General features: G+C 42.1%; 1 protein-coding gene across 2 annotated transcripts; it reads right to left on the bottom strand.

Moving 5' to 3' along the window:
• Positions 1-321: 321 nt before the first annotated feature.
• On the bottom strand, positions 322-20285 carry sv2ca (synaptic vesicle glycoprotein 2Ca). 2 transcript variants are annotated; one of them, XM_041937515.1, is made up of 12 exons: positions 19688-20285; positions 10206-10386; positions 9096-9247; positions 3494-3627; positions 2924-3013; positions 2348-2458; positions 2099-2187; positions 1706-1870; positions 1476-1609; positions 1147-1353; positions 747-906; positions 322-585 (listed from the first exon to the last, which is right to left on the bottom strand). In XM_041937515.1, the coding sequence occupies exons 1-12, from the start codon at positions 20283-20285 to the stop codon at positions 402-404; spliced, it is 2205 nt and encodes a 734-aa protein (XP_041793449.1). In that variant the 3' UTR covers positions 322-401. The 2 variants fall into 2 exon arrangements, with proteins under 2 accessions (XP_041793449.1, XP_041793451.1); XM_041937517.1 differs by lacking the exon at positions 1147-1353.
• Between the last annotated feature and the right edge of the window lie 3368 nt (positions 20286-23653).

The raw sequence follows: 23653 nt of genomic DNA, 5'->3' as shown, positions 1-23653 counted from the left end.
GTATCAATATTAAAAGCTTTGAGATTTAGCCATGCAGTGACTCCACACGAGGCTACGGCTGCAGCTAGACGGTGCAAGTAGTCACTGAACAAAACCAGTGCAAACTCTCAGCTCTGTCATGTGAAGTTTCCCACCAATACATTCACGGAATGGCCTAGCTTATTACTGACTAATGAGGAATCTAATGGCTTTGATTTGTAAAATATAAGAAAAACACACTGGCAAAAGGTGGGTTCCTATTCAGCTTTACCTACAGTACATTAGCGAAATGTGATTAATAGTGTTAAGATATGTGTGAACCAAGCCATTTGCACTCCTTGCTCAACACTCCCTGGGCTTCCTCTTGGGTCCACCCAAGTTTTATCCAGGTTGTATCCCAGCTGATGAACACCAAGCTGGTCTTACATGAGGACATTCGCCCTGGTGTCAGGCAACCGGAGTCCAACCAGGCCTCCCCCGACGAGCACAGACGAGGCCATGAGGATGGGGATGGCCTTTGTGATGCCAACAAGAGAACCAAAAATCAGGTTCCCCAAAACTGCAGCCAGCTTACACAGAGCGTTGCAGAACCCAAAGCCTGTCCCTCTGAGGAGAGGGAAACCAGGAGTAGAGAAGAGAGAAAAAGATGTTAATGTTGACTGAATCACCTCTGTGTATATGTGCATGTCAGTCTGTTATATATAAATCCATAGTCAAGTCAAAACAGAGTTAAGTAAATTGTACTCATCCATCGTTTGTCCCCTCACCTCCTGACAGTCGGGAATGACTCAGTCGTGACCACATCCAGGGAGTTCCAGGCAGAGATGCTCAGGCCGTTGTAAAGGCACAACATGAAGATCATCATGGACTCACTGGTGCCGAACCACAAGAAGAAACAGCTGATGCCTGAAAGGACCATAGAGCCACCTGATGGCCATACAAACGCACACACAGTGAGAGTGAAGCAGCGAGAGTCAGTGCAAGTGACACTCAGTTGAGTAACATTCAACTAAATCACAGAGCCTCATCAAAACGTCTTTGCGTACTCAGTGATGGATGCCACATCCATCACATGAATCATCTCGACATCACATCCTGTCAGTGTGAAAACCAATCACTCAAGCGCGCACACAACACACGAACCTCACTGTTACCGTCCATTCTTACCTAACATGGACAAACGGCCAATTTTGTCCATAAGAAGGGCGGACACAATGTTCCCGGGCAGAACAGCCAGGGTCCCCAGGAAGTTGATGAAGTAAACCCAGTAGGCACTGTAATCATCGTCAAATGTCATCTGGCACCCTGTCTTGTTGTGGGTGAATGTGCTGTTGACCACTTCTGTGCCATCTATCAACTTGGATTCATCGATGTCTGGCCAAAGAATCAAAAAAAAAAAAAGAAAAAGAAGAAGAAGCTATTTGGCAAAAGTAAAACAGACCTGTGTGTTCATGTCAAAAGTAAGAGTTTAAGAATATTTAATCCCAATATCTCACCTGTGTTGAAGAAGAAAGCATCTATGAAGGTACAGTTACGGAAGAAGGAGCCCACCGATGTCACGTCATCAAAGTAGCAGTTACGAAAGGTAGAGTCAATGAAGGTGACAGATTTCAGCTTCATATTGATGAATCTGAAGAAGCACAGTGTAATAGTTAATCATAATAATCCATAATAATTCAAGTGATTTTGCATCCAATAATCCTGCTCGTAAACTGACTTGTCCTACCGGTCATTGATGAAGAGGCCATTTTTGTGTATCTGGTTCTCCAGAGTGAAGTTAAAGGTGAAGTCTTCAATACGTTCGTTGTTGTGGATCTTCACTTTGGAGGCATACTCATCTGCCTGTAGGTGTTTGATGACGTCAGGGAACCAGACTGACAGGCCATAATACCTGCAACCAGAAGGATACGGTGATATCAGGGTACCAAAAATCAATCGATCAGGAAAGAGTGTCGATCTTGGACTGTGATTGATTTCGAGATCATGCAACTTCTGAGAGATGAAGACAAGAGAAACACAACGTGGCCGCAAGCCCGACTGTCTAGTGCTATTACCTGACTTGAGAAATTAGACTCGTCTGACATTTCTACGATACAAATGACATCAGAAAGGAGCTCACCCAAATGACAGCGTGAACCACACTATGGCTAGTCGCATCATGTTTTCTCGCATAGGGTAGTTGAAGCACTTCATGAGATTCAGATAGATCTAAAGAGAGACAGGACACTTATTACAGTTCATGTGACCAACAGAGAAATCTGGGCTTGGGGCAGGAGACAGAAATGAGCTTCATCGTGAGAAAGAAAATGAATGGCTGCCAAAAAATGCTTCAGCTGCATTAACTGTAAATATAAATGCAAATATTTACTCCATGTATTTCAGCCTTTATCCTAAAGAAAAACTTTGAAACTGGGTTGCCAGACTCCGACTCCATTTCCACCAGTTCATCCAGCTGTTTGGGGATCTTGATCCTGTTTACCTGGAAAATCCATCAAAAAAGAAAATGATGATTAGAGCTTAATACAATAGGTGTAGCACTGTACATTCATTTTTTTGACATCGCTGTGAGTGTGTAAGCAATATCATGGATCTTATTCATATGAGGGTTTTCTGTTTGATTTTATTTACTTTCACACAAGATTGGAAGCAAGATTTGGAATAAAAATCAAATCAGAATCAAAACACTGAATGTTACAAGTGTGTAATACAGTTTATGATCAAATCAAGTAACGTGTTGACTAAGAGGCTTTCCCAAAGTGCAGCTCACACAGCAAATAAGCCTGAATGACACAAAACAGCTTTCAGAAGCTTCATAATTCAGATGTGATCCTGCTTGGTGAAAGCATTAAAACCTGTCCCAGTGGTGGCAGGATATAAGCCTCTTTGCTTCCTTAAGCATCAGGAAACCCTGCCAAGACAGCGCACAGCAGAAACAAACACTCACGGTGAAGACTTTCTCCGGCTGCCCACGCGCTCTCATGTTGGTGTCGTGGATCTGTTTGAGGATCATCCAGGCTTCATCATGCTTCCCCACCTGACAGGAGGGAAAGCGGGAGAAAAATAAGAGGACGAGATAAATTCATGGGATCAGCACCAGTCTCACGTCCAAAATCGTATATGCTGTAGAAAAAAAAACATTCCTTTGATTTCTCAAAGATGGGCCGAAATGACGAGAGTCACGACACAGCGACTCATTTTACTTCAAAGGCTAATTATCCCGTAACAGCAAACCTGCTGTCACGGATCTCCAGGCGTCTATTTTGTAGACATGTATAAGGCCTCCTCCGAGGATTCTGGATGACTCACACTGTTTGGTCTGATTAAACATCTGCTGGGAAATGTCCAAGTACTCTCAATTTGCCTGATGCATCAATCGAGAGATGCTGAATGTAAAACTGATAAGAGGGGACAGTTGGTGACGATGACACAGCACCGTGAGGCAGCATGGTGACGCAGAGAAACCATATCAGTGTGAATATTTATGAGCTGTAATAATTAAGGGAAGTGCCATTACCTCAAGGTAGAATCTGGGACTTTCAGGCATGAAGGTAAGTGCCACCACAGCACAAACACAGGGCAGGGCACAGACGACCACAAACACCCTCCAGCTGTGAAACTGGTAAGCTGAGCCCATACTGAAACTCCAACCTGTAAACAGCGGCATACAACACCAATGACAATCAGATCTGTTGCAGATGGATGACATGGTAGAATAGGAAATGGCTGCATTTAAATACAGTTTACACTTTCTTGCAAGTGTTATGTACCTTTCTAAAGTTGTATGACTGTCTTGTGAAACGAAACTGATAGAGCTAAGATGATTGTAGAAGTAATTTATACTCCACAAAAGCAACATACTATCATGGAAACATCAATTTAGAGAGTAGACAAAATAATGTGAGCACTGAAAGCAGCATTACTGTAACTGGCCACTTGGGGGCAGCGGACCAAGCTGTAAATGCAACTCTGACATATTATCACTGTATAAGGTTGTTGTGGTCAACTTCTTAGCATACCGCTGCCTTCAAGTTCCATTTTTCGATTAACGTTTACCCCTGATGGATAATATAGGGCTGCTTAACTGCTTAACGCTAAACTTTATTCAAGATGAAAAATTGCTGATTTATTTTTCATGACAAAATGGAGACTAAAACTAAAGTTAAAAAGTAAGCACTGAAAACAGTAACTATGGCAAAATGTACTACATTTTTCATCAAGGAACAAAAACAAAACCATAATGTGAAAGCTCACATTATGACATTATGTGTACAGAATCAACACTGTAACCTGGCTCCTGTTGTCTGACATTACCGGTGCTTGGAAGAAACAGATTGTACTTAATTCATCCACAGTCCAATGACAATCAGACAGGAAAGATGAGAACAACATCTGTAACCGGGGTAACTGTGCACAACAAAGATGGTGACAGCTGTAGCCTCAAAGTGCTTAGAAAACATAAGAATTAAAAATGCAAAAATGGGACTAAAATTTCACTGAAAAACAAAATAGTTTTTAGTTTTGAAACGAACAAACCAACATAGGACAAAAACTAAATCAAAAGCAGGTGCTACTGTGAAATTAGTACTGGTTGATAATGACGAGAGACGCATTTCATGTTACACGTCATCAAATTGCGCTATTTGATCTACAGTTACAGGACTATATTGAGTAGTGCAGCTTTAATGAAAAAAAACTTCAATTCTAAGGAACCATTGCAAATACTGCTGCAGCTGGAGACATTATGCTGAAAACCAATATACTGTGTATAACAAGATGTATATGTCTGACATATTCTTATTGATTATCTTTCTGTTAATGCAGCTCATCCACGTTTGGCTTATTGTCATTATTTTAAAGAATTTGCCATCTTTGAAGCACTGATAATGGTCTGTTAATGATCACAACTACTGCAAACTGGTATTTAACATACTATGCCACTACTTTGTACCTGTTTGTATTATTCATCATTCTGAGTTAATATTCCGACTTAAACCCTTATTCCATGAAACGTTGCATATAATGCAAGTTAATCTTTCTGTCCATAACTGCTTGGTTCTTGGACCACAATTCACAATGTGTGTAATTGATGAATTATATACTTAAGCTCAATGCACCATTTGAAGCAAGCAGGTGGCTATTTAGCCAATCTTCAGCTCACAGGGGCATAATAAAAGCAAATATGATTATTTAATAAGTGTCAAATGATGCTTTAAGGATGCAGTAACTAAATAATATTAGATGTAGTGTAGATGCTGTCCTTATCAGAGGGGATACTGGGCCACTTGATCTGAGAGGAAGACTCTAAATGTTACGTGTGAGTCTCATACTGTGAATAAAAAGGGACTGCAAATAAAAGATGGCATTTAAACGAGAGCACTCGGCAGCCGGAGCAGCGTGATGTGTAAGCGCAGAGATGAATGGCTCTGCAGAGGGAGCTGAGAGAAGTGCACAGGGACGGGTTAATTGAATGTGTAGGGAAGGAATTGAGTGTTTTCTGCTAAGTTAAATCTTGTTGCACCTGATCTCAGCCCACAGGCACTCTCCCAGACTCATTAATCATTGTAACATGCACACACACACACATATACACCCACGCAGAGAAATATACACTCTCACAAAGGCAGGGAATGCACACAGACACACAAATATACACACACACAAAAGAAAACTCGTATTGACAGGGAAAAAGCACGGAAATTAATCACATGAATTACCATACGCAGATGACAGTGACACAACTAACGTAATGCCATAATGCCATACTCCCACACACACATACGGTATATGCAAGTAAATACATGAATATACATACAAAATTATACATCATACATATTTTCCTTTTCCCTTTGCAAAGGCGGCACTTTTTAATTTTTTGAAATTTTTTAAAAGGGTGGCGCTAAATATGACATTAAATTCTAAGTATCGTGACAATTTACATTTGCGAAGACTACTGATTCTCTCCAAATGTGGAGCTACTTGGTGCATTGCTTTTTTTATATGCAGGAGTTTATTGTATGCAGTGTGTAAAAGTAGCAGAAAAGAATGCTTATGATGGTTACTCAGGGAAGAACTTAAGAATATATATAGTAATGCCAGAACCAGCCAGGATGCAATCATTGAACTGTAGTTCTGAATTCATTCTCTCATGGGCTTTTTTTTCTTTTTTTTTTTTTTGGGAAGAAGCACAGAAAGGGGTTGCCATGTCAGTCGTGACCTCCCACGTTTCTCGACAGATCGTGCCTCATGGAGATGCTGCTCCAAAGGGAACAGCGCCATTATCCATCCACAGGCGTGGGAGGGGAGTCAGGGGGTGGGGAGGGGGTTAACGCTAATGGTTATGCCAGGAAAAGGCTGCTTGGAATTAATCTCACAGCATATTAAAATCCGTCTTTGAAAGCAATGCATATCAACTGCTAAAAACAACTCTTTTCAGAGGGGTGGGCTTCTGTCATAAGTGGCATAAATGCATCCCAAAATAGATGAAAATATCTCAGTAGAAAGCAGAAATCAGTGAAAAAAATTACAACAAATGCTTAAAATGTGAAGCAAAAACTGCTGAAGGAAATACGCTAAAAGGCAAAAACACTGTATTTACTGCCAACAGTGCATCATTTGATATACAGAACACAATCCAATGTGCAGGATAAACAGAATACATTCAGCCTCTTCACTGGCCAGTTTAAAGTTTAGCTTTTGTGCTGAGTAACAATCTTGTACGTGAGACAATACATACTGGCAACGAGTCTACCATCGGGTTTCACTCATGGTGTCTTTTGTCGGGCAGCAGCAGTAATGACTTTCATAGACAACGTCTCGTCTGTGTGTATTCCCGTTTTTCCCTTTATTTGTTTTCCTGTCTTTCTGTGTGTGTGTGTGTGTGTGTGTGTGTACGTCTGGAGTGACTCAGAGTGAGAGAGAGAAATAAAAAGAGAAAGAGAGAAAGAGACAGAGTAACACAGAGAGAAAGGAGTTGTTCAGCAGTGATTGCCTTTTCTACAGAAATGTAGTGTGGCTTCCTGCCCCTCAGGGTTAGTGTTTCACCCATGCCATTGGAAATCTCATTACAGGGATTATGTACATAATGGACTAAGTCTATGGATGACTGAGTCAGCAGTACTACATGACTCGCAGGCCTGGATATTGTAGACAGACAGACAGACAAACAGAGATAGATAGATAGATAGATAGATAGATAGATAGATAGATAGATAGATAGATAGATAGATAGATAGATAGATAGATAGATAGATAGATAGATAGATAGAAAAGTACATTTCTTGCGGTGTTGTCGCTTCAAAGCAATGAAAAAAAAACAGCACCCTGTCTGAATAATATGTTTCAGACCTGTAGTATTAAAAAGAATTCAAAAAGAAAAATGGTGGTTTAATTAACGTCTTTCATTGCCTTAATGTCGTTCAAATAGTACAAGTAGAGAAGTTAAAAGTAATTGACAACGAGTTCACTAGGGAGTATTTAATCTTTAATCTGTAGATCTGAGCAGTGTCTAATGAGGTTACTCTAGTGGTGGGCTTGCTTGGCAGCAAGTAAACTCCTCAAAACTCTCCTGTCAGTGTGATGAGGATCTGTGCCGAGCAGACCTCCTTCAGGGCCCCAGCTGTGAGCCTGGCAGGGGGGTTTTGGGAGACATTAGGCGTCAGTGTGGGGAGAAGATAAATGAGCATGATAATGGCGTATTAAACAGAGTTGAGGCACTTGTATCATACCCTGATACCTTTATATCTGCGTTCAAAGACATAAAGGTATCTTTGTAGGAGGCGTATTTGCCCACACATCGTAGCGCTGTTGGTTGCACGCACTGCAGTACTTTAGGGAAAACATAAAAACTACTGGTGAGCGCTGGAGTATGTATGCAAGACACGTAGTTCCCTCTAAGAGAAAGAAGAGCAGAGTGGTAGTGAGTGTCAGAGAGAATAAGAGCAAAGTAAGGCCACTACCATCCCTCCAATACGATATCAGCAGATCTGACAGCAGAGTTTCCTCATGAAGACTCGTTCTGGTTTCAGAGGGTTTTGTGAGTCCCTCACCAGCATGCTTCTGTACATGTGAGCGGATCTACAGCAGCGTGTGCATTTGTGCATGTGTGTGTGTGAGCCTCCTTTATCGGAAACTCCATGATATGTGTGTGTTCTCGTGTGCCTTCCTGTGTGTGTATGTCTGCGTGTGTGTGTCTGTGTGTGCGTTAACCCAAATGACCTCTCGCAATGTCAGATGTTATTGCCTTCAATTTGCCTTGAAGAAGACCTGTATGTGGCTGCAGCCCAGTAAAACATCATCCATGCCACTTACTGCAACACACACACACACACACACACACACACACTGTCTCCCTCTCACTGACGTCACAGGTTGGCTAAAGCATGGTCTGGCCATAAATCACCTCTAGCTGTAGCTTTGTCCTATTAGAGCAAGGAGAAAAACCTAATTATGCTTGATCAAGAAGAACACTCTGCGGAGACAGAGACTGGAGAGAGAGGAGAGGTAATAAAAGGAAGGACAGAGTTAGACCGAGAGATGGGGAGAGTACAAAACAGGAGGAGAGGGGAGGCAGTAAAAGGAAGGCAGAGCAGGTTAAAAAAGCTGGGGAGAGGTGAGAAGAATGCGAAGAGGCGAGGGAGAAAGCTCATTCCCTCCTCGTTGTTTCTTTTCATGATGAGTGCAGCTGATATCTAACGCAGGATTGTCATAAATCACAGCTTCCCCTCTCTCCCACAGGCCCTCCCTCACCCCTTCAGCATGCTGCTCTATGGTATCTATATGCGCATGTTAATCTCTTAACCTCTGCCTCTCACAGCCTGCAGCCACTCAGACCTATTAAGTGATTGATTCTCATGGCAGAGAAAACTAGCACCTCAGCCCACAGCCACAGGGGAAGCCTTACAGTTTTGTAACCTGTGGTCAGGAGCTTAGCACAAAGTCACATTGCCAAGCCTCCCATCAGTGTTGCTAAATTTAATCCCTTTAAGGCTTTCACTCGACATAACTTTTTTAAAACTCCCCATTGTTTATTTTTTTATATATATATTATGTTGCACAATCCCGAGACTAGCAAGTCCAGATGGGTGTGTGTTAAAATATTTTCTAACAGATGAACTCACCATAATGTGGTATGATGGCCCAGGCCATAGCAGATGCATAGATCTCGCCAATCATCCAGAACATACACAACCAGCTGAGGTGCTCTCCTCTTTTCTCTCTGGACAACACCTCTGCAAAGAAGGAGAAGACGATGGGCACGGCACCTCCTATCCTGCAAGACCCAGAGAGAATGGGATAGTTAGTGGGACTGAGGACCTTCACTTTATCAAACCTTAGGTTTTGCATCTTTCACATAGCCGTATTCATGATCGCAAATTCATGTTTTGTGTTAATCCCTCAGTTTGTGGCCGGTTCCTCCAGTTGAAGAAGGATGTGTCAGACATTATTCAGCCTTTTGCCTCTTTAAAGGGTTTTTGAATTGTTTTCCATTAGGATAGAATAAACTCGAGGTTCATTGATAATGTTACAAGGGAGACCAAGTAAGCAAAAAAAAATAAAGTAAATATGCGAAACTAAGCATTTTTAAACATAATAAAAATAATAAAAATCCTCAGTGCCAGTTCATCACGATTCAGAGGCACAGGTTGCATTAACAGTTTGGACAGCCTTTTCAATTACTCTTGAGGTCTCTGGGGAGATGCAAATGCAATTACTGAATTAGCTCTTAAAGGAACAGTTACACAGCTAGAGAGGAAGATCAAATAAATCCATACACCATGTTGCTATGTAGTAAGAGGATGAGTTTTTATTTATTTTCACACTCACTGGTTACACACTAGTTATTTTAAGAAATTCCAAGGCTGTATTTATGGAGTGAGTATGTCAATGGCTGTAACATTTTAGACACTGGCTGGGTATAGTTTTTTCTGCTCTGCACTGCAGCAGTAGGAGAAAATTACATCTATTCATCTGGAAAATAATTTTACAGACAGATGTAGTATAGCAAAGCCTCTATGGTTAAAGAGGTAGACTTTCTGTAAAGCAGCAAGAGAAAAATAGACTTAAAATAATTATTAAAAGAAATTGCTTTTTTTAACAACTTATATATATATACAGTATATATATTGCCAAAGAAAGAGGTCTTAAGGTGCTGTGGTGTACTATTTGACTTAACTTTTCACAAATCATTTAAACTGATCCCAGAACGACCTCCACTTTATCAGACTTACCCAAAGCCTGCAAAGACACGGCAAAGAAGGAAGAAGCCGTATCCCTGGACAAAAGACGACAAGAAGGCGAAGAAGCCATTCGTGGACATGCAAATGAGGAGGCACTGTCTGCGGCCCACTTTGTCAGACATCCCTCCCCAGAAGAACGCTCCAACCATCATCCCCAAGTAAACAATGCTTCCTGGAAAGATAAGGGGAAAGAGGGGTCTGAGTTTTGTTTGCCTTAATATACGACATATCTCCTCACATCTCTGCATATGCATATGTTATGGTATCAAGGACTAACTGGTTAGTGAGCTGGTAAACAAACTCTCAAACAAATGAGCCACCTCTAACGGTCTTTTCCCACATTTGATTTGATAGACTATTATCACAAAATCATACATGCTCTTTTGGAACATGTTTTAAACACAAAATAATAGAAACAAGCTGTAAACACAACACTGATATATTAACACCCAATAAAGTTGATATCAGTAATTTAGCAAACAGCTGTCCATATACACATCCAGCAGTTACCGACCACCTGGCACATTTCACTGCAATAATCTCACTCTTTTAGCTCTGTTATGGCCTCCACTAACTCCTGAGGGAAATATCTGGCTCTTTAGATACTAACTGCGGGAACTGTTCTCACCAGCTAGTTGCTAACTTTGTCTGTTGCTGCTTAGGGTTAAACAGATAGTGTACAGTGTGTGTTCATAATGTTGCTGAAAACAAAGCTATGAAAGTGGTGAGAGTAAACCAGAACAGTAAAGTTCAAAAACAGCCTTAAACCAAAAATAATGAAGTATAAGATGCTACAGTTCCTGATACCTTTCACATACAAGTACTCATGTGATGCACTGTTAATATAAACATGATTATAGCCGCTTTAACATGTAAATACAGTTACACAGCAGAGAGATTCCCAGACAGGACTCAGCTGCAGCTTTTTTTTTTTTTTTTTTTTTACATTTCGGCCAAAGAAGAATTAGGTCTTGCTAAAAGACACGTTGACAAGAGGATACACTTTCCCTCTGTGCTAGCAGTTTGAACTGATGACCTTCACAGATTTGCATTTTTTTATTCTCATAATATCACCATTCACCAAAAAAATAATGCTCATTGAAGTGAAAGTGAACTTAGGGACTGACATTTTGAAAATATCTCCCCCTATTGTTCATGCCACCCAACACTGACTCTCAGCCAAGAAGTGTTTTAGGAATCCCGTCCCCAGATGTGCCTGCGCTGGCAAATGGTGCCTCCTTTATTGCTGAATGTTCATAAGGGAATTTACATGTGTCGAATGACTGACTCCATGTTAAACATACAGGCGATCATACTGCAAATATCATTCAAAATGTTTTTAAACACACACACATACATGTGCACACATGCACTCACATTCCATATTAGATGTATGCTGAAAAAAAAAGAGTGCTGCATGTGCAGTTTTTCAAATGAAAGCTATAGTATTTCTGCTACTCTGACTGGATCCTAAAAATTGGAGCACTGACTGGTGACAATGAGTCTGACACCCGAGTGGAAACCCCTTGGCTCGGGTGGACTCCAACGTTGATGAGTAAATACAGTTTGTAACAGACTGAAAACTGGTTCTGATCAATGAGGAGACAAATGTGAACAGTAATGCAGGGTGACTTTACAAAAGGGCCCGCTGCTCTCTTTTAATCTCTCTCATCACAAATGGGATCAATGCTCCAACAAAACAACATTGATCTCTCTCACTGATCATCATGATTCTACTCTGGAGAGAGGAGCCTATTATTACTGCTTTAGTCTATATTGTATGTGGCATTGTGTAGTTAGAAGCCTTCATGGACATATAGTGTCAGCTTCAAAGAGGAACTTTGACTGGATTTTTCTGTTCCAGACTAAAACACTATATAGTTTTCAAACAGATGATGTTACATTAATGTTTTGTCAATATCCAGACATACTGTATGCAGGCACATCAACCTGGTTTAGACAGGATGTTTGTATTCATAATTCCACACAAAAAGAAGAGAATGTGAAAGTTGCAGTCATATATGGAGTGATATGACTCAGCCGTAGGGACACTTTCTTCATCCCATTACAATAATCACAAGATGCATTTCCTTTCTGTAATGTCTGCAGTCAGGTCTCTTCTCCTCTGCTGTGAGCAGATATCTGTTTGACTCTCTCACTCCGGGGGTCAAAACCCGGCTATCTGTCACATTTGGCAGCCATCTAGATAGTCGCCTGAAGGTGCCATAAATTCAATTCTAAATTTAACAGAAGTCGTCAGTCTATGCACAGTTCAAATTTGCTTCATTAAGGAAGGGCTAGATATAGGGTGCCCAGACAAACACCCACTGGCCTCCCATTTAATTGTCATGCTTCCAAACATCCAGAGGCCTTTTCATTTAGCACTAGTACTCAACTTTTCATATAAACAACAAACTGTTTTTTTGGGTAGCAGTTTTTAGAGAGGCTGGCGTAAAGCAGACAAGGATGAACCTCTGATTCCTACTTTAATGCCCTACAATAAAACTGCTAACTGATGAGTACAGCAATCACAGGACAGTCCATTACGTAATTAATTTATTGATGTTCCATCTGACTTGTTGCACGATATCTCTGAGCATGATGTCAGCAGTGCCCACAGAGGTGTGGTGGGCCACTGTGGTGTCAAAAATAGCACAATAGACATCCCTTAACGTTATGAGGACTGTATCATCCACGAAAGAACAATAGGTAGTTAGTGTGGCATTAACCTGCCATGTCGGAAAATTATGGCACATATTTCCTGTGTCTTTTGTCCCATGAGGGATTTCTTTGTTATCTGATAATGAGTCACGCTCTCAGTATGATGTCAGAGAGGAACAGTCTCATTTTCTGTTGCTTTTGGACTCGCTCACACATTGGATTGTGAAAATATTTTTCTTCGTATACCTTTGGCAAAATACACAGATGTTTTAAGACCAATGTGGAAAAATTTGATCTCCTCAAAATCTGATGTTACAGAAATACAGAAACAAGAAGGATGAACATTTACAAATGGCAGCCCTTGCTGCATGTAGGCAGCACATACACTTTAACTTTACTGACACAGGCTGAGAGTTGACATGCGGGAGCCCCGGGGAGTGCTTATATTTCACAGTTACACATTAACATTTGAAGCATGAAATGAAGCCTGTGTGGGATTTGCTATGTATTTAATGGTAACAGACATGTAAGAGTGATGATGGAATATGTCAGCCCTGAGTTCTGGGTAAAACTGCTGTGCTGTTCTGGGTTAGGCTTTGAATTCAGAGATAAAGTTTTTTTTTTTTTTAAAGGTTGTCCAGTAAGTGATGTGTTTTTTTAAATAAAAATGTCTTAGGTCTTTGCTGGGTTGTGGTTATGTAATAGAGTTTCCTCTCATCTAAATCAGCATATGTGCAGAAAGTGCACATCTTGTGTCATTATTTCCTCAGTGCTCCCAGTGGACACCATACTATAAGTCAGTTCTGTTCAGTAATCAACTTAACGATGTTACCTACATGAAATGTTTCAATATTTCATTAGGCTGATGCTCACACTGCCGTGAGACGTCAATACTGAACACATTGGGAATGATTAGGTTGGAGGTTGGACCACAAGAGCTTCAGCCAGAGTTTTCTGATTAATGAAACCCTTGCCTGAGTGTTATCCCCCAGTACTGCGCTGTCATTGATTTAGTATGGCTATAAATGTAGGTCCTCTCTCAGGCCTGCAGACTAGGAAGAATACAATCAATAGACTTCAGCTCAGGCCAGCCTAATTTCAAGACCAAAAAATGTGCATCTGAAAGTGCAGAGCGATTAAATGTAGTCTTGGTTCTTTAAATAGGAGAAATGTTCACTTTCTGAAGCTCTGATAAGACATATTAGACATAAAATTCCCTGAACTGATGGCAACTGGTGCAGACGTTTTACCATATAGTGTGAAACACAGCACTGCATTTGGATTTGATGACCCTTGTAGACTCTGAGCACCATCAGAAAATGACAGTGTGTCAGGAGACCTCTCAGGCAGAAGCGAAAGGATTTGCCCCATGACACTCCACTGAGATGTCAAAACACATCTCCAGGAATGGTTAATATTCAGCAAAATCACAGGCGCACTTTAAAAAGAAGACAAATCCCATGGAACTGGTGTTTTAGGCTAAGATATGGGGTAAAACACAGCTACAATTATATACACACATATGCGCACACACAGGACCAAAGAGTAAATCTAAATCACAGATTAAGATATTAGCAATACATTTAATCTGTTCTGGTGTGGCTAAACTAGGCACAGGGGAACAAGATGAACACGGAAGATAAAAAATGAAAATATATACAGGAGCGAGCACAAATGCAAGCAACTGAAATATGTGAGCAGCAGAAGAAAGAGCAAAAGCAACGGGGGTGGGGGTGACAAAAGAGAGAAAAGGGTAATGAGGGAGGAGAGTTCAGTAATTGCCAGATAGGCTGAGAGAATGAGAGGGACGAGGGGAGGAAAGGGAAGGCCCTGGTACAGTGTTTTCTGTCCTGTCACATCCCGAGGAGCCCCCTGAGAGCCGTGGGAGCGCTGAGCTGCATCACGACCTCTTCTCTGATTTCATGCTTTGATGCTCTTCGCTCTTAGTGGTGCAAACTGTTACAGCGTTGCGCAAAACACCCGTCCTGTTTTATTCATAATGATGATACTATCATACAACAGCGTGCCTGGCGCGGGCTGCAGCGTCGCCAAAGCTCTCCCAGCTCTCCTCTCCGTTTCTCTCTTTCACCCAATCTCTTCATTGCTACTTTGATCTTATTTTATCTTCTCTCCACTTCGCTCAGCTCTCCTCCCCTTTTGTGCCTCTCTTCCCAACCTTTCCTCCATTCCTCTCTCTCGCTCAGCTTGTGTCCTCTCCTATCCAATTTCTTGGCTCGCTTCTCATTCCCCTTCCTCATTTTGTCCTCCTTTTTCTCCCCTCTTCACTTCCTCTCTTCTCCTCCGTGCTTCCCTCTCATTTATTTGCCTTAGTTTCCTCTTTGCTCCACTGTCATCAGCTCCTTTACACTGAGCAGCGTGTAATCACATTTGTACTACATCGTGTCAGTTTGATCGGATTCATGCCTCCGTCTTCTGCCACCTCCGCAGAAAAAGAGATTGAAGCTCTTTGTCATATTTAAGTCATATCAGTGGGGGCAGGATTTCAATGAAATCTATGTGAAAGTAACCTATTGTAGGGCTTAGAGTGCAGGGTTTAAAATGACTCACTCAGCGTCAGTAATGATACAACCTTCATTACATTAAAGACTGTGAATAATTTGCATGAAATATAGTGATGCTATGAACCCCTGATAAGAGCGAGCAGTTAGACATGGTTTACTTGTGGCTGATATTGCTGGTGGCAGCAGGTTTGGTCCATATGCACGCACAAACGCACACACACTCTGCCCCGTCACACACTCCCACCTTCCTCTCCCACACACACACACACAAATTCTCCCACACAATGTGGAGCTGCACTACTCAAGTAGCATAATCTCTGCAGTGACGCTGCGATCTTACTGCAGTTTAGCCATGCTCAGCTGCCCCTGGACCACACGGCCCCACACAGCCTGCCAGCTGGCTCATGCAGACAGGGAGAAAGAGGGGGAACGGTGGGAAAAGAAAGGAGACAAAGACAGAGAAGTGCAGTAGAGATGGAGCTTGAGAGGAGATGGGGAGTGAAGTTGGGACACACAGAAGCCCTGCAAGGAAAACCCTGCAAGAGATCAGAAGACAGGGATGTAAGGATGAAAAGAAGAGGATAAAGTAGAGAGGAAACGAGAGGAGGAGGAAGTGTCGGTGGCAGAGAGGGAGAGATGGATGTTAAATGAAAACGAGGAGAGCCGAGTTGACAGAGTCAGAGGGAGAAATGAGGGGAGTCTCAGCAGGGAAAAGACAGCCTAGGAGAACAAATAAGTAATGATAGGGTGATGCGTTCCCTTTGTCTGTTGTGTCTGAGATGATAGCTGAGCCTTTCCCTCACATTGTTGGTGTACTGAATACCACCAATCTGCCACCTCTTTGCTCCCATCCACCCACACCTCTCTCCCCATTACTCCTCTCTAACTTGGCAATCTTTCTGCTACAAAGCTGTCCCTCCTCTTCTCCTCTCCTCCGTTCATCACACATATTGCATCTCACAGCGCTTGTTTTCCCTCCTGCTTCCTTACCACATCATCCACTCTCAAAAAGCACAAACAGCATTTCACCCCCTCCTGCCCCAACTCTCTATCCTTCATTCCCATATAGCATTAAAGATTCCTGCAAGATCGGGATACTGGCAGGACCAAACAGAATTCTGTAATCTAATCAGCATTTTGCTCATCCATCCTATTCAGGCCTTTGCATTTTTTCATACTGCATTATCCCATTATGCTCAGCTCAGTCCGTGCAGTTTGCCTCTGTCTCTGCCTGTTACGTGGTTAATGGAGTTGCTCAATGCAACTATGATGGGAGTCCAGCTCAGGTGAAACAAACCAAACACCAAATGGCAATTTTCAAAACTATGCAATTCAAATGTTTTCCAATAAAATAGAGAATTTCTTCTGTGCTTTGGTCAATTCAGTTTTCAAACTTCTGATTTATTTGAAAGCTATTTCTGCTTCTCCATTGCTGGCCATGTCGACAGCCATGTGCCTCCTCTGAAACACGTGGAACTGCCGTCCACTACTTTCCACCTGCCAATCAGTGTGTTCACATGCACACAAGAGACAGGTTAGTCTGAGAAATCAGGCAGGAACCGGAGAACATATTTGCATACATTGATGACCTTTCGTAAGAGTCTGAAGTCTTGGTCATGTACCGGCTCACATGTCAAAAGCCATTTAAGAAAACAGTTACATGGTCAAGAAAGTCTTTTTCTTATATAATCTAGTTGTGGACATCAGGTTTTTCCAATCTCAGTCTCCCAATTACAAAAACTAAGTCTCTTGTATACAGCAGAAAGTCAACTGTAATCTGGTTACTTAAGTGAGGAGTGTCACCAGGAGAGTGCAAAAATCTCCCCTTCAAGATCACAAGTACTGCCAACCAACCATTGTGAGTCATTGGTGCAGCAGCAACAAGGACATGATCTCTCACTAGCTTCCTACATGCTAAACCTGCCATTGTGGTTAAATGAACATAAAACCGAACTGCAGGTACCACTGCCAAAACTAAACGCAGGTCAGTGTGTTGGCATGAGGCCTAGCCTGTGTCCCTTGATGGCTATTCTTTATTGGCACTACCAGATCACCAAGAAGAGGACATCTTATCCTAAGGTTGTTACTGGAAAACAAGAACTTTGAAGTCCTGCTCGGATTAAAAAATCTTATATATACATGAAAATTGAGACCACCCTTATCAAGTTCATCCACAGATTTAACTGGTTGTTGTTCATTTCTGCACCTCACAGTAATCAAATATTGCCATGGCATCTGTAAAACATCAATTCACTTCATTTTGTTTGCTGTAATTAAGTGTAATTACTCTGGAAACTCCAAATGGATACCAACAAGGTCATAGTAATCATGTAGGCTATGCTCAGACATGTGCGCACACACACACACCAATCATGTTCACCTCAACAGGGAGGAGCCTTGGGGCAATCAGTAGGAGAAAGGAGGAGAGAATGGGGGAGGATGGGAGAAGAAAGGAGAGGCGCATAGAGAATGGAGGGTGAGAGGGAGGGACAGGGGGTGAGGGATGGAGTCACGAACAAGAAGAAGCAGAGCATAGAGCATGAATGCCTGCAGGACTTTGCTTGGATTGAGAGGCAGAAAAGAGTTTACATGGATACTTTGAAAGAGACAGAAAAATGAAGGTGCACCTAAAACAACATCTTGTGAGGATTTAACAGTGACAACCACATACACACATATATTATATTAACACATTTTTTATCATGTTTGAATAATACAGTTTGTATGATATATACACTTCCAAGGTGAGAAATCTATTTAGGATCGCAAAGATGCAATAAAGCAAATGTTTAAGTTTTGTTATGTGGAATCGTGAAATGAACATATGTGTATAATCAAAGTATGATAAGTAAATTAATGATTATAACATATTTTATGTATGACAGGGTTTTTGAATTTCCTATTTTACACGTTCATTAACTCTAATCCAATTTTTTCCAAACTTTCAGTCACAACCTTCTTTCTCAAAAAGCCCCTGCCATATCAACTTCGCATCAGATGTTGTGGTGTAGTTGATGTATTGTCATGTCTCACTGTGGCAGTTAGTAGTTCAGTCTGTGTGCCTGAATTAATGTCCTCGCCACTCTGGTACTGACACAGTGAGTCAGCCCTCTGTCAGCTCTGTGGTGATGGATTATACACCTGAAGCCATTGGGACTTCTGGGACTCCTGCTCAACACACGGAGCACACAGGGAATACCAGCTACCGTCTTAATCCTGACACGGAGACCAGTGGACCGAAACCCCTCATCCATGTGAAACACAACTAGGATGAAGTGTCACACATATAGCACAAACATGCAGAACTAGTCTTTCCTTTTGTCCAAGTTGGATTCTACATGCTAATTTGAATCATGATTTTAATATGTGGCATTTTTATGCTGGTACAGTAACTGAACAGAGAATACTTGCATGCTAAAATGGTTTGATTTGTGTCCAAATTACTAATTATAGTTAACATAGGTATGGAATACCTAGAATGCCTCACAATTGCACCTTTACATCCAAGTGCAGGTGGCCAGCCACCAGAAGAACTTCTTTACAAGGAAGCTGTTTGCTAGCTTGTGCTGCCACTCATCCTGCTCAAATATTCATCATACAGATTAAAAAAATGTCTACCGTTAAGGCTTTTCCTCTGGAAATAAAAATGATTTGACACTTTTCATAGCATGGGGACCACTGACTATGGTTGCCACTGATTCAGTCTGTTCCACTAAGTTAATGAACTTGAGAGGGAAAATTCTGTGCAGCAGAGGTACCGTCTTTTAGGCCCTAGAATGGGTCTAGCTCCAAAAACACTGGATCCTGCATTTCCCATAATGCAACTGGATAGTGTGTTTTCATTATGGCCTCCCTTCCTGGTAAACACACATCTTCAAATGCCACACCTCCGGTTTGTGAAGCAGAGTTTCTGTTCTAAATTTGTAATCTCCAGGCCCAATCTGGTACAACTCTTATAACATCAGTACAACACCATAAGAGTTAGAGCCACAGAAGACAGTGGAGTGCCCCTTCATTAAATCGGCTCATGTTGTATGAATAGCCACACCTTTTACATACCAAAGTTGTATTGTAATGTTGCAGTTCTGAAGCATTTGGGCACAAGTTATTTTCCCACAATGCAACATACAATAGAATAAAAGGTCTATAATCAAGCAAGATAAAAAGCCTTGGTAAACACAATTTAGAATCATGAAAAATTGATGCAACTTAATTAATATTGAAGGAAATGCATAATTTCCTGTGAGCACAAGAAGATGCATGCACACTCACCAACACTCAAACCCTTACCTAGCCATCCTGAGCTGGAGTCCGGCACACACATGTCTGTCTCTGCGCTGGGCAGCACGAAGCCCACCACAAACACTTCCACCCCATCTGACATGAGCGCCAGCCCGAGCACCAGGAAGAGCTGCCACTGGAACCTCCCGTGGCCACACTCCTGGATGATCAGCTCGTATTGCTGGGCCAGCTCCTCCTCATCGGCCTGTCTCTCCTCCTCCAGCCCCTTACGGTCCCTTGTGGCATCTGACATCGGTTGCCCCACCGCCACCTGGCCCTCCTTATGCTTCCTATCTCCTGCCGAGGGGATGCCCTGGTACTCGCCCTCGTAGATCTCATCCTCATCATCGTGGCCCTCTGTGGCATCACTGGAACCCTCTTCGTTGTCATGGTAGCTCTCTCCATCCTGCCTCGGGGGGTTCCGGTAGAAATCCTCATCTTCGTCCTCTTCATCCTGGAATCGGCTGTAGTTGCGGTGGGACGAGTATTCATCTGCGGCGCGGTCCACCGCCTTGTTGACTTTCTTTGCTGCATGCCGCTTGGCCTCCTTGACCATGTCCTTGGCCCCCTTAGCCAGGGAAGTCCTGTTATTGTAAGTGTCCTCCATTATGGCTCCACTGGTAGGTCTTCACAGGGGTTGAGAGGATAATTAGAAGTATGAGAAAGAGGGAAGAGGGGCAAAAGGGGTGAGTTTAAGCTGGCGGGGGAATTTCAGGAATGGTGAGATCAGTGGGTCTCGAGATGCAGAAGGGAAGAAAACTCTTGAGTCTGCAGTCACCACAGGAGATAACCCACAATGGCTGTGGCAATCATTGGCCAGGCTGAGAGAGCTGGGGGAAGGGTAAGAGACAGACAGATAAAAGCAATACAAGCAGGAGAAAGGACAGGGGAGGGATCAGAGAGAAAAGAGGAAGAAAGAAAGACAGGAAAATGTTAATCAGACAATATAACCTGTAACTCATGTCTCCCCCGCTACATCCATAACTATCCTAAAGTAGCAGGTGACACCCTACTGACAGCACATACCCACTTTAATCATTCATTCACCATTCTCCCAGGCCTTTTAATCATTTGGAGTGATGTGAAGAAAAAAGCTTCGGCTGTATAGCTCTCAGTTTTTATTCAAAATGAATATTTAATTTCCAGGGGCGCTCTCCTTCCTCTTTCACAAGTTGGAGTTTGGAAGAGATGGGCTTTTTAAACAGAGATGCTGAATCTGCTGACTCATGATCAGCTCTGAGGAACAGAAGCTAATAAACAAGGCTCTGCCCGAAATCAATTTGCCCCCAATAAAGAGCTGGTTTATTGTAATGGGAGTGACGATCCAACCGGAACGCCACTGTCATATTTAATCCGTGCAAAGAAAGGAGGAAAGGAGAAATGGTCATGACTGGATACGTAGATAGTAAATGCACACTCACACACAGGCACAGAAACACACACACATACACAATAGCTATTGTCTAAGGGCCCTGATTTTGTGTAGTCAGGTGTCTTTAACACATCAGTGGGTCACACATACTTGCAAGAAGCACACATACAATAGATAGACACACAGAAAGACTCTCTTACGAGCCCAAACATGCCATGCACATATGTGAGTGTGCGCTCAGCATGGATGGGGGAAGCCCTTTCCCTTCCTGGCGGGCCAGTGCTGGTGGGAGGGAGACCCAAGCCTAGCAGTGCAAATGATGTAACATGATTTCATGTGAGTGTTCAAACTGTGATCCACAGTTCATAATCACATTGTCTCCACAGGCTCACTCTGGCTTGTTTGTTCTATAATTTGTTCTAGCACAGAGACATAACCGTTATCAAAACAAACACTTAAATTAGAAAATCTGAAATTGTTGATTTTTCTTAAAATAGATCGAGATAGAATAGAGCGCATACTAAGGAATAGGGTGGAGATGGTCCAGAGCTGCTGCCCAGTGTGTGTGTGTGGTCAGAGCTGTCCAGTGTGTGGTTCCTGTGTGTCTAGGAGCAGCTCACCACAGCCTCTAATGAACACTGAAGCCTTGTCAGGAGGACACAAATCACAGGGCCAGCTCCAGCTCCCATAATGCAATTTTACTGGGCAAAATGACACTGCTGATTCAAGGTGACTCTACTAATCCCTTTTGGCTCATTGGAAGACTTCTGTGCTTATGAGCACAGTCCTTTACACATGGGCTGATAATTTTTGTAATACCTCCATTGACACCCGCTTTGCCTCATATACTGTCCTGAGGATGATTCAAAAAGACAGCTTTTCTGCCGATCTGTTTGTTTCCCTTGTCCAAATGCAATTGTTCACCTCCTTGGTGAGATGCACATAGTAAGGTGCGAGGGGTTAAATAAAATGAATTTTGAATGCCTCAGTAGACTAACACCCTGCCAGGAGTCAGCGGTGTCACTGAACTTATGCTATTTATTGTTTCGGGATCAGGTCATGACGGCTATCACACATCATTTTTACTTAAAACGAGCACGCACACGTACACACAGTGGCAAAAGGCAATGTATCCTTGTGCAGCCTGCCTGTCAGAGAATCAATGGAGTGTACGGTGAGTCCCCCTGTCAGTGGTGATGAAGCTCAGAGGACACCTGAGCACACAGACGACCAACCTCACCTGACCGCAGCTGACTAGATCCTGACAGCGCAGACAGCCCGAGCAACGGGAGCAATCACAATCAAACTGGGTAACCACCAACACTCCAAAAACAAACCGATCTCTCTTATTTTTCTATGTTTTATTTTACACTGTGGCAACTCCATTCTACTTCTCCTGTATCTTCTTTATTTTTTTGCTTCTGCTCTTTTCTTTTAGGCTCATTCTTTTAAAGCCACCTGTGCATTTTCAGATCATAACGAGTTCACTTTGTCCAACCTGTCTTCACCCAATCCTCAGTGTCTGTCCACACATTGCTACTTGTAAATCCAGCATCAAACATGGCTAGCGAGTCTTATTCTTTCGTTATATTACATTTGATTTCTGCTGATAACAATTCAACACAATGATGATGATGATGATGATAATGATTATGATGATGATGATGAAGAAATGTATTGGAACATAAAGAAGCTGTATTCATACATGGTCCCAAGGCAAAACTGTTCCTTATAATTTCAATAGACATTTAATATAGTACATGCACTGTTGCTGTGAACCATGTGAGGATGGCTGAAAATAGGCCTTGCTCTGGTAATACCCCCTGTCTGCATGATGAATAGCGGCCCTGCTTTCGCTCAACCTCTTTAGAATACTAAAAAAACACTAGGTCAAGTATCACTTGGCCCCCAAAGTTCCTTTTGCATGAACATAAAGACAAGCTAGAGACCATCTTGCGGTGGGATCACACAAGCCTGCTAACATTTTGATGTTCTGACTCATGAACACTCAGCAGTCATCACTACATTATTACACTCAGTACTAATGGGTCAGACCACACCCATGTTCAGACTCAGCCTTCATTTTGATCTGAACTACACACCTGTAGAGTTCTGTGACTACACCTGTGGTTGTGACGCTGTATGTTTCTGACATCGAATGAGGGAATATTTCAGCAGAATGCACATAAATGTAAAAACTAACATGAGTTAAAAGTTGACCATGTAGGAGATGGTTATATATAAATCCGGTAGAGTTCAAATGTTTCTGCAAACTCACTTTTCTCATCTTGTGTTCTATTGCACCACCATTACGTCGATTTGACGTCAAGGCTGGTGAGATCCCATTTTAAGACTAACTAATGTCTTAGAGCGGACAAGAACGACTGAAACTGGGATACAGTGTGTGTTAATATGTATGTGTGTTTGACCACACTCCTCAATTGTGTATTATGAATCAGAAGCCAAAAGTGGAACAGTAAAGACACTGCTAATGAGTGGAAAAAAAAAAAAAGAATAATCACACATAGTGATAGTGGTAATAAAAACCCTTAGTCAGAAGAACTTAAAACATAATGAAGCAATTATCAGCACAGTGAAGAATG

The sequence above is a fragment of the Chelmon rostratus genome, chromosome 5 (assembly GCF_017976325.1).
Source record: "Chelmon rostratus isolate fCheRos1 chromosome 5, fCheRos1.pri, whole genome shotgun sequence".
Taxonomy (NCBI): Eukaryota; Metazoa; Chordata; class Actinopteri; order Chaetodontiformes; family Chaetodontidae; genus Chelmon; species Chelmon rostratus.
This window is presented reverse-complemented; position numbering and strand designations above follow the sequence as displayed.

Bases quoted from the DNA above. Each gene is read 5' to 3' on its own strand.
- sv2ca (XM_041937515.1), bottom strand. From the start codon at position 20,285: ATGGAGGACACTTACAATAACAGGACTTCCCTGGCTAAGGGGGCCAAG. The intron at 9,248-10,205 runs GTAAGTCTGATA...TGGGTCTTGCAG, and splicing joins CGTGTCTTTGCAGGCTTTGG to GATAGGAGGTGCCGTGCCCA. The intron at 1,871-2,098 runs GTGAGCTCCTTT...TTCTGGTTGCAG, and splicing joins TGGTTCACGCTGTCATTTGG to GTATTATGGCCTGTCAGTCT.